Source organism: Asparagus officinalis, chromosome 3, assembly GCF_001876935.1.
Source record: "Asparagus officinalis chromosome 3, Aspof.V1, whole genome shotgun sequence".
Classification (NCBI taxonomy): Eukaryota; Viridiplantae; Streptophyta; class Magnoliopsida; order Asparagales; family Asparagaceae; genus Asparagus; species Asparagus officinalis.
The window spans coordinates 91,192,304-91,210,052 of record NC_033796.1 but is presented as its reverse complement, the minus strand read 5'-3'; the positions used below and the strand labels follow the sequence as shown (position 1 = coordinate 91,210,052).

Sequence of the window (17,749 nt, the reverse complement as noted above, 5' to 3'; positions counted from 1 at the left end):
ATCAGGAATCAAGTCAACGAATCTATTTCCAGATCTGTGCCAAATGCACAGATCTGGTTGCCTATAAATAGGCGGGGTCATTCATCATTTTGGAGGACTTTTTGGAAGAACTTTTGGAGAGCCGAAACTCTGCCGGATTGAGACCTCATCTTGGAGTTTTTTGAAGGCTTGAAGACTTGGACATTCAGATCTGATTCTTGGCGAGCACCCGCATCACAAAAGGCAGGAGTTCGAGGGGATCGAGATCTCATATCTACGTTGTTACACTCCGGATCAAAGCTTGGTCTTTGATCCCGAGATTCGAGCGATTGTTTCCTTGGTGAAATAATCCCTCCGGCTATTATTTCCTTGGTGAAATAATACCCGTTATACTGTGTAGATCTGTCCAGATCTAGATTGTGCGGTGGTCTACGGCAAACAACCCCGGCGCAGGCAAACAACCCACCAAAGCGAGTGACCGAATAACAGGAGCTCGCGATTTGTTCACAAAGAGGAAAAGTTGTAATTTTTGATTTTCTTTATTTCTGATTTTTATTGTAACCGGATCTAAAAAAGACCGGATCTTTGTAATTGATAAACTATTACAAGAATTTGTAATGGAATCAATGATGAAGAAAGCAACGATTTTCCGAGCGAACAATGAGAACTAGAGCTCTGATACCAACTGTGACGCCCCAGAGTTCACACAAGGTTACAGTCCTAGGTAAAACCCGGATTGTCAAACCTGCCAAACACCAACACCAATGCTATGACATGTTTCACCATCACAATCACTATCTCTCTAGTGGAAACAATAAATAGATGAAGGTATAGACAGGTAAATAATCGAAATAGGGCAACACTGAAAATATACACAGAAGAAGCATAAGGTACACATATATAATGAGCCCAACTGGAATGAAAAAGAAATATCACTGAGTCTGAACTAAATCTCAAATACAATGAGTCAAATAAACAAAGTCTCACAAGAGTTCTCAACTCTAAAATATAATGTCAATCTAGAGTCTGAAAATAATCAACTACATGTGGAGTTCTGTAATAACTACAAAATAGAATAAATAGCTAAACGGATAACTAAGATATCCCATCAACCTACGACTCTCCGTGCGCCGGACTCGCTGCCTGAAAGAGGGGAAAACAACGAGCGTCAAAGCGCGAGCGAGATCATCACTACCTCTCCCCAGGGGAAGGGGTAGGAGTATATAAGAAAATAGAGTTAGTACTTACATATATCAAATCATTCATATAGCTCTCTATGAAAAACAAATAGTCAAGGATACATACTCAAAACTCCAACATAAAGAATAAACAATTCTTCTCGAATTACATTCGAGAAATCTGCTCTAATATAAGAGGAAGCCAACCAAAACTAATATAACTGCCGTCCATAACGGGTGTACCAAAACTCAAAGGGAATACCCTACTCACGGGTAGTCTATCATGAAAGTAAAACTCATAACTGATCAATTTACCCTACTCACGGGTAGTCTATCATGAAAGTAAAACTCATAACTGATCAATTATCTATGTGTGCATCATCTTGTGCTATAGCGATACTTTTGTAATGATTATCTATGTGTGCATCATCTTGTGCTATAGCGATACTTTTGTAATGTTCTTACTCAATCGCTCTGCGTCAATAGGTTTTATTATCTCCCTATTCCGGATACATGAAATAACGATACTATTGTAATACTCTTACTCAATTGTTCTGCGGAAAATAGGTTTTATCTCCCTATTTCCGGATACGTATAAAACAACACTATTCATATGTGTTTATCTGTTTAACTTGTGTCATAAGTGTGTCAATCTAACACAATCTAGTATATATGCAAGAGTCTCGGTGTGCGTGTCCACATCTGAAATTCACCATCGTCCTAGGTGTTAAACAACTCTTAATCACTATAATATATCAGTATGGGATCGAGGAATTCTCTCGAAAACCAAAATAAACCCAAACAACATGCACATGCCACAATCTGCGTGGCGGTTGACCGTGGCGGTCGACCGCGACGGGTTCCAGGGGCTAACAGTGTCTCTATCCTGCACGCGGTCGACCGTGGCGGTCGATCGTGGACAGGTCGACCGTGGCGGTCGACCGTGACCCAGATTTTCAATTTTCTCAAATTTTTGTGTGTGTTGTGTTCACAACGTATTTTTGTGATATAAACATGTTTAAAACTTCATGAAACTTGTATGCAAACTTGCCACAGCAGATATGGACATCTGTAAACAACTCAACAATTATAAACAAAATTTTATGCATTAGATTTGTATTTAAAACCCTAAAACATGCATAAAAGCTTAAAACAACGAATCAAACTTCTTTCTTCAGATTAACCACGTTTTAAAATCATCTTCACTTTCTTTAGATTAACCACGTTTTAAAATCATCATCAGATCTAAATCACATATGTAAAAATGTTCTCAACCCTTTTTGCATGAAAAGACCTAATCTTTATACATATAATACAAAAAAGTTGTCTTTTATACATAATCTAGTCGTTTAGGCTCTATAAAACATGTTTAAATCTCTTTAAAAACATTTTAAAAATTGGGAGGGGGATTAGTAGAGATGATACTCACCTGGGGTTGTAGGAAAACGTGTTAGAAGCAACGTCGAAAGAGATCTCCACTCCAAAAGCCAAGAATCACCCGAAAATCCACTTGAAAGTATTCAATCTTTTCCAAAAAATCAAACTAGGGTTTGGGGGGTTTTGGTGGCTATTAGGGTTCTTAGGAAAACTGAGAAAAACTCATATATATATGTAGGCATATAAAATTGCTTATAGATCCCTTAGCTCAGCTCGGCACAAACCAACGAACCAACGAGGCGACGAGATCGACAAATCGCACGTGAACAACGGAATGAATCCATACACGTTCGGAATCAAGCCAAGTGTTAAAGAATCAACGAGAGCTAAAGATCAAAAATCAGGAATCAACTTCAAAGTTCAAAATTCCGACAAACGGTCAGACAATAAATGAAGCACCGGAACCCTTACAGACATTCGACAAAGCACCGTATAGCCTGAAGGATTGAAGGAATCAAGAACAGAAGCCATTCCAAAGTCCCGTTACACCGACTGAAGGTTGGGACAAGCATATCCAAAGTATTCCAGACTCTTCTATAAAAGAACGAGACTGAAATACTTTGGAGGGGGTATCTGTAGGCGTATAAAATTGCTTATAGATCCCTTAGCTCAGCTCGGCACAAACCAACGCCGAGCCACCCCCTGGGGTGGCCGACGGCTTGGATGTTGGCCACACGTGCACACGGGCACGGGCACAGTGTTGAGAGCCTATAAATAGGCCAAGGGGTTGTTCATTTGAGGAGGTCGGAATTTTAAGAGCCAAAACTCTGCCGGATTGAAGAGTGAACTCAGAGCTTTGAAGACTTGAAGACTTGGACATTCAGATCTGAATCTCGGCGAGCATCAACGTCACAAAAGGCAGGTGTTCGAGAGAGAGGAAGAACAGATCTGAGATCTACACGTGATCATACTCCGGATCTAAGCTTGGTCTTAGCCCCCGAGACTTGGACGATTGTTTCCTTGGTGAAACAATCCTCCCCGGCTATTATTTCCTTGGTGAAATAATACCCGTTGTACTGCGTAGATCCGACCGGATCTAGATCGTGCGGTGGTCCACGGATTAACCCCGGCGTCGGCAAAGAACCCACAAAAGCGAGAGACCGCAAAACAGGATCTCGCGATTCGTTCGACAAATAAGGAAAGTTGTAATTTTTCTTTTTTTTTTTTCAATTTGATTTTCGTTGTAACCGGATCTTATAAAAAGACCGGATCTTTGTAACCGATAAACTGTTGTCAAAGAGCTGCGATCGACCGTGGCGGTCGACCGGACCGAACATTTTCAGTTTCCATATGTTTGGCCATTTGTGCATGTTTCAACTCTTCTCTCTCTCTCATGTATGAACTCGTTCATACTCAAAACACATGGTATTATACTCATATACCATTAAATGATATTTATCATACTAAATATCCACATATCATAATTTATCACACATTAATTTTTAATATTCATAAATTATCGGGGTTTTACAAATCTAGACAAGGAAACCATCACATACATATCTCGTACCATTAACCTCCAGATACGAATCACAAGTAATATTTACACTTAACATCTAAAATGTGAATACTCCCACTTAACCCCTAATTAAGCGGAACTAGTATGTTGAGCAAAAAATCCAAACAAGGAACCCCCCATGTATATATCATATGTTCCGAATGATTAGGAGCTAAGTGTTAATACTCATATTCCAGCGTTAAGTATAAATGCGGCTATACAAATAAATACGAACACAAACAATACTATAACTCAGAATATACTTGCTCAAACAGGTGCGGGTAGTCGCGACGCATATCCTCCTCGTGCTCCTAAGAAGCTTCATCAGCTCCCTTCCGGTTCCACCAGACTTTAACTAAAGGGATCACCTTATTTCTAAGTCTCTTATCCTCTCTAGCAAGAATGCGGACAATGGTCTCAATGGTAGTCAAATCCACCTGAAGCTCTAAGTCTAGCGCGTCAATCACTCTCTGCAGCTCCTCATCACGCAAGTGCTTCTTGAGCATCGAAACATGAAAGACATGGTGTACTCCGGACATCGACGCTAGAAGATCTAGCCGATATGAGATGTCTAGAACATGTTCCACAATCCGGAATGGTCTAATATATCTCGGGGCAAGTTTTCCCTGTCTGACAAATCGCTGGACACCCTTCATCGGCAACACTTTCAGCAAAACATAGCCCCTAACCTGGAACTCTAACGCCCGTCACCTCTGGTCTGCATAACTCTTTTGCCAGCTCTGGGCTATAAGAATATGCTCTCGAATCAATGCTATCTTCTCCGAAGTTTGTCTAACCAAATCTGGTCCAATTAGCAAGCTATCCTCCGGCTCTGCCCAACAATCGGGGACTACAAGGTCTCTCATACAACGCCTCATAAGGAGCCATACCTATCATCGATTGATAACTATTATTATATGAAAACTCAATCAATGGAATATGGTCCTCCCAGTTGCCCTGAAAATCGATAACACATGCCCGCAACATGTACTCCAACACTTGGTTAACTCTCTTTGTTTGTCCATCTGTTTGCGGGTGGAAAACACGATAGCTGGCTGCCAAAAGAATTCTAGAAGCACTTCTAGAAATGGGATGTGAAAACTGAGCCTCAATCTAATACAATTATCTCTAGAACTCCATGTAGTCTCACAATCTCCCCTATGAAGATCCTCGCATAAGTCTCCGTCGTGTATGTCGTCTTAACTGGTAAGAAGTGCGTCGACTTCGTCAATCAATCAATAATCACCCAAATCAAATAGTTTCCTTTGTTAGACCTCCGCAAGCCCACAATAAAACCTATTAAAATATCTGCCCACTTCCACTCAGGAATGGGTAAGGGTTTTAGAGTCCCTACGGGTCTCTGATGTTCTACATTCACTTGCTAATAGGTAAAGCACTTCGCTACATACTCCGCAATATCCCTACGCATCCCGTTCCACCAAAAATGTCTCTTTAGATCCTTGTACATTTTGGTTGTGCCTAGATGCACTGTGTACTTGGTGCGATGTGCCTCATTAAATAGATCCTTCTTCAACTGCGGATTATCTGGCACCACTAACCGGTCTTTCATTCGAAGGCCCCTATCTAATCTGATGGTCCAATCAGCCTTGGGCTCTTTGGAAATCTTTCCCTTTCGGGTTTGAATCCAATAGTCCTCCGCCTAAGCACTGACCACTCTATTAGTCCACGATGGCTGTACGGCTAAAGCTCCCAAAAATACGTTACTCCCAAAAATCTCTGACCTAAAGTCAAACTGGCTGAGTGTACGAAGGTCTCGATACAATGAACACCTCAAAGCTGCAATCCTATGATGACGCTTCCTACTCAAAGCATCAGCTACGACGTTTGCCTTCCCGGGATGATACTGCAGTGCAAGCTCGTAATCCTTGATGAACTCAACCCATCCTCGCTGCCTCTGGTTGAGCTCCTTCTGAGAGAATAAATACTTCAGACTATGATGGTCAGTGAATAGCTCGAACTGAACTCCATAAAGATAATGTCTCCACGTCTTAGGTAAGAATACCACCGCTGCCAATTCCAAATCGTGCGTGAGATAGTTCTGCTCATGAGTCCTCAACTGTCGTCAAATGTACGCAACTACTCTCTGAGTCTGCATCAAAATACCTCCTAGTCCCGACAAAGATGTATCCGTGTAGACAACAAAGGTCTTATCACTGCTTGGAATGATCAACACTGGCGCTGTAGTCAACTTGGCCTTCAAAGTCTCAAAGGCTTTCTAACACTCTGGCCCCTAAACAAACTGTATACCCTTCTTCGTAAGGTGTATCAATGGAGTAGAAATCTTCGAAAAGTCCTGGATGAACTTCCTGTAGTAGCATGTGAGTCCCAAAAAGCTGCGAATCACTATAACGATCTTCGGCGGCAGGGATATCGTCCGGAGGATTAACCCGCAATGTCGAGCGACCTTCAATTATTACTTGGATGTAGAGGTAGATGAATACACCACAGTCATAGCTACAACATAGAATGCTATATTAGACATTTTACCTAGATATAGAACTATAACATAATTTAGACGAAGGAACTAACCTCCCTCTTTGTTGCTCGCATTTGATGGCCTTGTATTTAAATACTCTGGATACATTTGACCTAACAAAATCAACTTGTTGTTCATTAAAATAGTTTATGATTTTATTAACAGGCTCCATCCAAGCTTCATGGCCAGCAGAACTGTAGTGGTTGACGACCTTTTCTTTCAGATCAACTTCAACCAGATGCCAATGGTCGTGCCTGACCAACGGGATCAACAGATGCTTTATGCGAACGGCGGTGTATTTTTCAATATATAGCAAAAATAGCTCGTAATGCGATGGGTCGATGGAGTAGAGTGAATGCTGCCAATAGTCGCACGTAATGTTCAGTATTATGCATGAGGGAAGGTAGAACCAACATGGAATACATTAGGACTAACATGTTATAAGCTAGAATTAACACGACGCCAGTTAGAACTAACATGGAATACATTAGGACTAACATGTTATAAGCTAGAATTAACACGACGCCAGTTAGAACTAACATGTTATAAGCTAGAATTAACATCTAACATGTTATAAGCTAGAATTAACACGACGCCAGTTAGAACTAACATGTTATAAGCTAGAATTAACATGACGCCAGTTAGAACTAACATGAAACAATTTAGAACTAACATTCTAGTTGTTAGGGCTAACGTGACGCAAACTAGAACTAACATGGCTCATGCAGAACTTACATGGCTAGAACTAGAACTAACATCCATTTTCGCCAAAACTAACATGATAATTTAGAACTAACATGTACTTACAAGAAAGAACACCGAGACGACTCCAAATTTTTTGTCATATGCCTCTTGCTGGAGCGTGTCCAACAATGCTTCTTCCATCTGTAACATCAATGAAACATTAAAATTCAATATATGAACAAGACATTATACATTATTAAGCATATATAATCTAACCTTGTCATTAATCCGGCCACCACGAAGCAAATACAACAGCTCTTCTCTGTTCAAAGTGCTATTGGCTGTTTTAATAACATCATTTCTCCTGAAAATCAGAACTAACATGGATTAGGACTAACATGTAACGAATTAGCATATAAATAGTCAATTGAACCTTACTTGTGAATCTTTTGGGAGCAAAACTTGGTTAGGCAATTATTTTCAGCTGCAGCGAGTCTAGCCGATACTTTAGACGGTATCCTAAAATTATGTACAAAAGTACCCCTGCTATCTATTATACGTATGCTAAACAATGCATGGTCTGGAATATCTTTATTTAGTTCGCCCAATAGAACTTCCTCCTCAGCCGTCATTGGCTTCAAACTCAACTCATCCCAAGTGGGATATTGTTTGCCAAGATAAAAATGGGTAACTTTGTCTGTATGTACATCATCAGGACTTGCATGTATATCTATAATAACTTTTTGCTTTTTCTTTCCCTTTGCCTTTCCCTTTCCCTCTGTGTATGGGGTCTGACACCATTTAGACCGCTTGCTTGCCCTTCGAACCTTCCTCGGTGGGGCTGCTACAACTTTCTCTGTTTGCACATCACTTAACAGAGCTTCCAAGATTTTGTCCACCTGATGTGAAATATTAACAATGGCCTCAGCAGAACTATCTACATTTTCACCTTCTCTTCCAACATGCTCCACTTCCCTATACACAATCTCCTCCTCTTTCTGTATATTCTCCTCAATCCTGCTATCTACATTCCCCCCTTCTCCACCAACAAGCTCCTCTTCCTTCTCTGATTTCTCCTCCTCCTTCTCTAGATTCTCCACTTCCCTATCTACATTTTCATCCTCCTTATCTACATTATCCTCAAACTTATTATCTACAATAACCTCTTCCCTATCTGCATTCTCCTTAGCTTTATTCTCGGGGAATTCCACTTCACCATTCTTCTGGGGACCAACATCCTCCCCCTCTTCCCCTTCTATTATAGCTTCCCCCTCAGCTTATTCCCAACATCATCTCCTCCTTCCATTGAACCAACATCCTCCACAACTTTGTCTTCCATTGTGGTGACCTCCAAATCAACTTCACATCCATGAACAACAACATCATGAACAGGCTCCTCAGCATCATCCTCAGCCATCTTATGTTCAGCTTCTTGCATGATGGGGTCTTCCTTATGTAATCTACTTGATTTGGATGGTTGTTCCTCCTCATCAAGCCGTGGCTTCGGGTTCATTTTTTTTATAATTTTTTGTTTGATATTTGCCTTCAGCACCACTGGGTCTATGACCTCATCATGTCTTCCAAGTTCTTCAATTATTCTGTTTAGCTTGTTGATCTCAATCATAAATTTTTTACAATATGTACTCTTGCTCTGCTTTGTGGCAAAGAGTAGTCGTTGGAGGAATTTAACAGAATTTCTCCAAAAGGTAAGTTGCTGCTCAATGGGTAGATCCTTCACCTCCTCTTCATCTTCAAAAGCATTGTCAATATGTTTTAACATGATCTGAAATTATTAAGAGATTATATTATAATAAAATAGGATTATACATACATGGATATTGTTTACATTTAGCTATAGACAACTTAGACTTAACAGGATATTTACATAGCCTATTGAGAAGTTCTTCGTTTCCTCCGCCCTCACCTTCCTCTTTAACTTAGGCACATGACGCACTCCTTCACCCCCCCTGAACGGCGGGAAGTGCATGTACATTTGAAGGAGCAGGCCCAACTTCCACAACAGTCCTATGAACTTCAGTTATTGAAGCTGATTTAGCCTTGCATGCAACGGTCCTCACCCTCATATATGGGACTTTCACCTCCTTTTCTGATGCCCAGTTTGTCATTGGAGGTCTGGAGTTGTCGACGTAGGCATATTTCTTTATGCCCGTCATCTCGTAGTACCAAAGCTGAAGCAAATATATTAAGCATTCAAATCAGAACTAACAAGGCATAAATTAGAGCTAACAAACAGATACTAACCGACCTTTAGAACTAGCAAACAGATACTCCGTTAGAACTATCATGACGCCAACTAGAGCTAACATGCCTCCTATTAGAACTAAGGTGAGATGCAATAGGACTAACATGACGTGCAAACATGAGATAGAACTAACCGACCTTTATTAGAACTAACGTGACCCAATTCTGAACTAACATGATGCCATTTAAGGCTTAGCAGCATGACCCAAATAAGGACTAACATGAATACGGTTAGAACTAACATGAGCGCAGCTAGATCTAACATGATGAAAAGTAGAACTAACATAGCAGAAACTAGAACTAACGTGGCATAAGTTAGAACTCACATGGCATGAATCAGAGCTAGAATGAACCAAATTGAGTAAAACATGGCACTTACACATAATAGTGTCATGCAACGTGGGACATATGTGACCTCTGGCTTCTTCTTGCACTCCAAAGCAACTTTAATCCCCCTGGTAATTTCTGAATAAAAGAATTCAGCCCATGCTACCGCTTTGACCCTCTCAATGCTATCCAGATATCTGAGTACAGGTCTAGGGATACCCTCCCCCTTCTGGGGCACCATATCATAGAGCATTGGTACAGAATTTGCAGCAGAACAAAGTCTTGGACATCCTGTTTTTCTGTAAACTCCACGAGCCTTTCCAGCTGCCCTTCAAGGTATCTTCGATGGGTGATTGTTGCTTTTTTTAACTTCTTCCCATCTTCAGTTTTGAAAAGATCAGCGAAGTATTGCAACCAGATTATGTTTTTTGAGCCCCGGTTGATATGTATGACTTCCCCATAAGCTGGGAAGTAAGTATGGTTATGGACCCATTGTAAATCAAATTTAACACTTTTTATGCCCCCATTCTTTAAATCAGGGACAGAAAATGTGTCATTAGCCCTATCATAATAACTCAGCAGCAGTTCAAGTGTAGGGCAATCAGGCGCAAGAGCCCCAAATAAAATGTAGTGCTGAAATATAGATCTGCGATATGTATCCCTGTGACACTGACGCATCTTCGGAGCAATACGCTTCTTGAATTGCCAATGACCCCCGATATTGACGGTTAGCCTTATTGATTCAAGCGCATCAGTATCAGCAAGCCTTTTCCTGTAAAAATAAAAATTTCAAGTTCAATTAGACCTAACGTGAACTGAATTAGACCTAACACTAAACGAAATCTAATAGAACTAATGCCGACTGTTATAGAACTAACATGGACTCAAACTAGAACTAACATTGCCTAGCAATCTAATAGAACTAATGCCGACTGTTATAGAACTAACATGGACTCAAACTAGAACTAACATTGCCTAGCACTAACATTAGGGCACATTACTTCGAGATCATAAAATAATGGATAACCTAGCACTAACATTAGGACACATTACTACGAGACCCCAAATAGTGGATAACCTAGCACTTACTGCTTTTTTTTGGGGGGGGGGTACGATGGTACGACCAGCCCTTGCCGTTCCTCTTTGCCGGTTTCGCCATTCTAGGGCCTACCTTTGCATGACCAGGAGGATTTGAGTGGCTTCCTCCGCGCTGCCATCCCCAGATGAACCGTCTTTTTCCTTCAAATCGCCGCGATGAGCGATTTCGTAGTCGTTAACCGATTCTGCTTCCCTGGATGATATTTTTCCGACGAAAAACCTAGCACTGTAAAAAACGCCGACGAGGGAAATGGAAGTTCAAGAGTTTCGGTAGCTCCTTGGCGGTGGAAGAGAGAGAAACAGAGGCGGGGTTCTTGAATAGGTAGGGGGCGCAGTAAACGAGTACAGTCGCATCAAAGGGGCACGTTCGTAACTTCTCATGGTTTTTTTTTTTGCAAAGCGATACTTTAGGGTCTCGTTACAAATACTATAGGTATTTGGGACTTATCCACATGGGGGAAAATACAAGGGGTCTCATCACATGAAGTTTCTGCTTTTGGGGCCTCGACACATTTTTCCCTACTATTTTAGTAAAAAATTTGGTCAATAAAATCATGCTAGATTATGATCGTGCAAGAGAAGGCTTCTTATTTCATCTTTATTTTCTTTGTTGCTAGGATTTTCTAAAAATTTCACTCATTCTTACTTGGCTATGGAAAGGTAACATTCAAGTTACAAAAAAATTTCCATTTTAGTTTAATGTAATGATCACTTCTATGTTCTATTATTCATGCCATTATGATATATCACGGTGAAGAATTTGGATTTTAACATTAGTTTCAATGATTTTTAAAGTTCCTTATTTTTCTTGATTGATCTCATTGAATTTTTTTATTTTTTTGCCATGGATTTTGACTTAAGTTTCAACGATTTGTAGTTGTTAGATTTTGACTTCCTGATTGATGGTACCTGAGTACTCAACCATTTTTAAATTTTTTTAATTATGTCAATATTTTGATACTTGCTGATCATCCACTTTTTTTAGTTCATAATTTTCGCAATTAAACTATAAAATTAACTATGCATGCTTAATCTTTTTTATTTTCTATGCAGCAATAAAATATTAAATCTCAAAGATTAAATCATTAGGCTAGGTATCTTCATATTATGGAAGGTGATGATGATGAAATTCTTAAGGAGATCTCGAATAAAAGAAAAAATATAAAAAAAAGTTTATCTAAAAAAGATATAGTTAGTAAAATAAGCGCAACACAAAGGCTAACTAAGAATACGACGATTGCACTTAAACATGAAATAGATAGAAACTAAGATAAATTATTAGTAAATTTAAGTACATCCTCATCCTTCTAATGAGGATTCAGAGATCCTTTTTTTCAACATGCAGGGGTACTGAAGGAGCTCGTGATGACTATCTCTCAAACATCAGCGAGTGAAAACTCAGATCATCATTTGAAAACTCTCTGGCATGTTCAATTAATTGATCATATATTAAATTATCAGCATAAGGACAAAAAGAACATGAGAAATAACTCACCCTAAGTTCTTTGCTCTTTAATTTTTGTTTTGCATTAGCCAAATGATGTCAATATTCCTTTACACAAGAAGCCCTATATTGTTCAACAGATTTCTATTCAAAAATTAAACTCTATAATTAAAATTTCTTTAGTCACTAAAATAAAATAAGAAAAACTTCTAAATTATAAACTTTAAGTTTATCAAAGAAATAAAATATAAAACATACATCAAAAGTAGGAGCCTTAGGTCTCCGTGTGTACATCAGTGTGTTAACTGGTAATATCCCAACCGGAAACCAAGAAAAGCAATTATAGGTCTAAGCCTCGCGCATGAATGTGCCTTGAAGTCGTGGTCTAACATAACATATCCGTAATCCACAAATAAGGGAATCGTTATTCATTTACAATATAGGAATGGTCAAATGCCTTAATCATCCAAGTCAAGAGATATGAGCCACATCAACACATTCTTAGCATCATAATAAACATACCAAATCATAGAAGTATGTAAGTGGTTGACAATTCAAAATCCCATGTTTGTCAGAAACTAGTTCTAAGAATTCTCAGGGAAAAAAACCCAAAACATGCTAGATATCAAGATATATGCAAATCCACCTACATAAAGATAATTTCCACTAAGGCTTGCAAGCTTTATATTCAACAGTATCATCTTTCATTCATGGCTCTCATTGAAACAAGAACTAAGGCTTGCAAACTTCCAGTTTTAGCTAAAAAGATTGCTTGCAATTGGAATTGGTTTTCAAATGATTTCAATTCTTGTAAGACTAGAATTCTGATCCTATGGGATCCAAATACACTGGATATTCAGGTTGACAGCTACTCACCTCAGCATATCACCTACTCAACTAAATCTTTAGATGGAAGGATTGAATGTCATATTTCTTCTATATATGTATACAATCAGGTTGAGAATAGGAAATCTCTCTTGTCAGAGTTAAAACAAATTCAACAATCTATTGGGAATAAGCCATGGATCCTATGTGGTGATTTTAATGCTATAACTGGACATGAGGATAAGCTTGGTGGAGCTATGGTTACTGAAGCTGAAACAACTAATTTCAGGAATTTCATTTATGGTTGTCAACTTTCTCATTTGAAAACTGAAGGCTGCTTCTTCACTTGGAACAATAAACAAGAGGCAAATTCCAGAGTATGGAGTAGACTGGATAGAACCCTGGTTAATGATGCCTGGCTAAATTTACAAAACTCTAGTCATGTTGAATACTTGTTACCCAATTGTTCAGATCATTCCCTAGCTTTGGTGTCCATATATGATGAATGTGTGCAAGGGAAAAAACCATTTAAATTCTTCAAGATGTGGATCAATCATCACAACTACTTACCCTTAGTATCTTCTATCTGGCAAACTCAAATTCCAGGTTGTGCAATGTATTCTGTTGCTAGCAAGCTGAAATTATTGAAGATTGCTCTCAAGGATTTGAACAAGAAAAACTATCACAACATTAGTGAGCAGGTAAATAGAGCAATGGCTAATTTGGAGAATGCTCAAAAAAACCTACAATCTGGCCCTCTTAATCCTGATTTCATTGCTCAGGAAAAAAATTGTGTAATTTCACTCAATAAGCTACTAGAGTGTGAACTGTCTTTCTACCAGCAAAAGTCCAGAATTCAATGGTACTTACAAGGTGACAGAAGTACAAGCTACTTTCATTCTGCCATCAAAGCTAAAAGGAATCTTAATAGAGTTACGGTGCTATACAATAATTTCAAGGGACAGAATCACAGATGGTGGTATGATCATTCAAGAGCTTATTGATTTTTATAAGAATCTTTTGGGCTCTAGCACACCAATTGCCAAATCTGACAAAAATATCATCTGCAATGGTCCATGTTTAAACGAAGCACAAGCAAACTCTCTATCCTCTACTGTGACCAGAGATGAAATAAAAAATGCAATTTTCTTTATGGATGATAACAAAGCTCCGGGGCCTGATGGATTTAGTATGTCCTTCTACAAATCAGCTTGGAGTGTTATTGGTGATGAGGTAACTAAGGCTATCTCTTAATTCTTTCAATCTGGGAAAATCCTTGGAATGATTAACTCTACTTCCATCACTTTGGTTCCAAAAGTGAACCCTAGAACTCCATCTGATTTTAGGCATATTGCTTGTTGTAACTGCCTCTACAAAATAATTTCAAAAATCCTTTCTAACAGGATAAAAGCAGTGATGAGTTATCTAATAAATGAGGCTCAATCTACCTTTGTCAAAGGTAGACATATCTCAAGTAATATCCTGCTTGCAAATAAGATTGTGAAGAACTACAATAGGAAACACATTTCTCTAAGGGTTATGCTGAGCATAGACATTAAAAAGGCTTTTGATAATATTAACTGGGACTTCTTAAATGAGATGCTAATAGGCCTTGGATTTCCTGCTAAATTCATAAACTGGGTTATGGTGTGTATCTCTTCACCCAAATTCTCCATATCATTGAATGGCACCCTTCATGGTTATTTCAAAGGTGAGAGAGGCCTAAGACAAGGTGATCCTCTATTACCTTACTTGCTTAATTTGGGCATGGAGTATCTATCTAGGAAATTGGTGATGCTTAAGGAGAACATGGCTTTTAAGTTTCATCCTGGGTGCGGTGTGCATAAGATCACACACCTAATATTTGCAGATGATCTCTTACTTTTCTCTAAGGGTGATCCTCACTCAGTCAAACTTCTCTTTGATTGCTTCAAGGAATTTAGCTCAGTATCTGGACTAGAAGCAAATCAAGGTAAATGTAAGGTATTCTATGGGGGTGTTGATGAAATCACTAAAGGTCATATTGACAGAATCTTGAATTTTAATGAGGGAGCCTTCCCTATCAAATATTTGGGAGTTCCATTGATATGCAAAAGGCTATCATATAATGACTGCTCTCCTCTTTTAATCAGAATATCAAATCAATTCCAAGCTTGTTTGAAAAATAGGATGCTATCCTACGCAGGCAGATTACAGATTATCAAAAGCATTATACTAGGCATACAAATCTATTGGACATCAAACTATGTCTTGCCTATCAAAGTTTTATAGGAAATTGATGAAATGAGTAGATCTTTCCTGTGGGGGAAAGCAGATCAGGTTCGAAAAATGTATCCTATTTCTTGGGACAAAGCCTGTTTAAGCAAGAAACAATGAGGTCTTGGCATCTATTCTACCGCTATATGGAATATGGCATCAACTCTAAGAACTCTGTGGCTCATTCATATAAATAAAGAAAATCTTTGGATCAAGTGGATACATGGCACATATTTAAAGCACAATGATATCTGGAATGTTCAACCTAAGAGCATGGATTCTTGGATGTGGAAATTTTTTTGAAAGTCAGGGATAAAGCTCTGAGAACTTATGGTGATGCTGACAACTTGATACAACTAATTCAAAGTTGTTTCAGGAATTCTAAAATTCAACTTTCTATGTTGTATTCTGCCCTATCCCCTGCTACCTCGTAAGTGCCATGGTATAAGTCTGTGTAGGAGACATCATGCCTACCCAGACATTCTTTTGTCAGTTGGCTAGCAGCTCATGATCGTTTGCTCACACAAGATAGATTGATCAAAAGGAGAATTGTGAATGATAATACCTGTGCTGGTGCACTGGCAATGAGAGCAGGAATCATCTCTTCTTTGAGTGCCAATATTCAAGGGAAGTTTGGCTCCTGATCATGGACTGGTTACAATTCAAGTGGAGGTCTTGTAATTGGGACCTGATTATGAACTGGTATTGTTTAAGATTGAGGGGGAATGGCTTTAAACAAAAAGTTAAGAAATGGCTCTTACTGCAACAATTTATAGTATCTGGTGTGAAAGGAACACTAGAATCTTCAAGCAAGAAGTGAAGCCTGCTGTGCAATTGTTCAAGGAGATTAAGTTCATCATTCTAACTACCATACTCAATGGATCTTTCTCGACAGATAACAAGGAATGGATTTGTACCTTATAACTACCTGAGATTGTAAGCTTCTAGCTATCAGTGTAATCTCAGTTCTACTGAGAAGTTGATGTACAGAAATTTTCAAATTTGGAAGATGAATGAAATTTTCATTGACAAAAAAAAAGACAATTTCCAATGATAAGAAGCACACAATGAAGAAAGAAGTGGAATTGGAAGTCAGAAACTCAAATTAAACGGTAAATTAAAAGTTCGAATTTTGTCATCAACTATTAGGCATCCAAAACCATCGTCAGATTTGCAACTGATGTTACATGTCTTAGGTGGACCGATGGTTGTTGAGACTCAAGGAATAAGTTGAATCTGGATGAACCATCAGTGAAACCAAGAACATTAGTGGCTCATCCCAGTAGACTGCTTTTTTCAGCCATTTTTTCTAATTTCTACTCTATCACACCCTAATTTTTCCTCATTAAAAGGATTATCCATTTTTAAAAAACATTCTACCAACCATTTCCAGCAAGTTTGCAAACTATTAAGAATAAACCGAATAATATCATGATTCGGTACTATCCAAAAGTATAAACTTCCATATGATAATAACCACATTCAATCAACCCTATGAAATGAATCAAACACTAACAGAGTAAAACTGAAGATAAACATTCCCTATTAATAAGAACTAATCAAATGAATGTATATGGTGCTTGCCTCAATTGAAATCGATTGAATCTCAAGTTTTCTATTGTAAAATCAAGCGAGATAACATCATGACTATGAGATGGACAAACTAAAACATGAGTTTTGATATGAGATTAAGACAAGCAAAAAGGAAGTTTCAAAATATTTAACTTAGGAAAGTGTTCATAGTGTTGGGTTGGGTTTCAAGGATGAATTTCTACAGTTGGGTTCATCTTCTTCATGAATGATCACTATGGCTTCAATGTCAACTCTCTCGCTAACTCTCTCAATTTATTGTTGTTGCCCAAAACTACGGTCACGATTTTAAAAGAGACAACATTTTCTATTTATAGGCAAACCCTCATATTTTTAACTTTTACTTATTGATGACAACGTCACTCAGTCCTACAACTCTCTTAAACCCTACTTAATCCCTCAACTGCCCTTGGGTTGACTTTGTTGACCTCTTAACTCAAGTCTAGACTTGTGGTTGACACATGGTTCGAGTCGATATGTGATGGGTTAGGTATAGGGTTTCAGTCAACTTGTCTTCGGTATCCAAAATCTGTATAAATACCGTATATGAGTTTGGTATGTGTTACATCATAAATGTAAAACCCCGAAAATTTATGTTAATATAATTAATATGAGATTAATTATGATTTATGGATATTTATTTTGATAAATATAGTTAAATGGTGTATGAGTAT

The 17,749-nt window shown here is 38.5% G+C and overlaps 1 protein-coding gene across 1 annotated transcript; it reads left to right on the top strand.

Annotated features, from left to right (window-relative positions):
- On the top strand, positions 13,115-14,483 carry LOC109835424. The gene is made up of 2 exons (XM_020403398.1): positions 13,115-14,091; positions 14,189-14,483. The coding sequence occupies exons 1-2, from the start codon at positions 13,115-13,117 to the stop codon at positions 14,481-14,483; spliced, it is 1,272 nt and encodes a 423-aa protein (XP_020258987.1).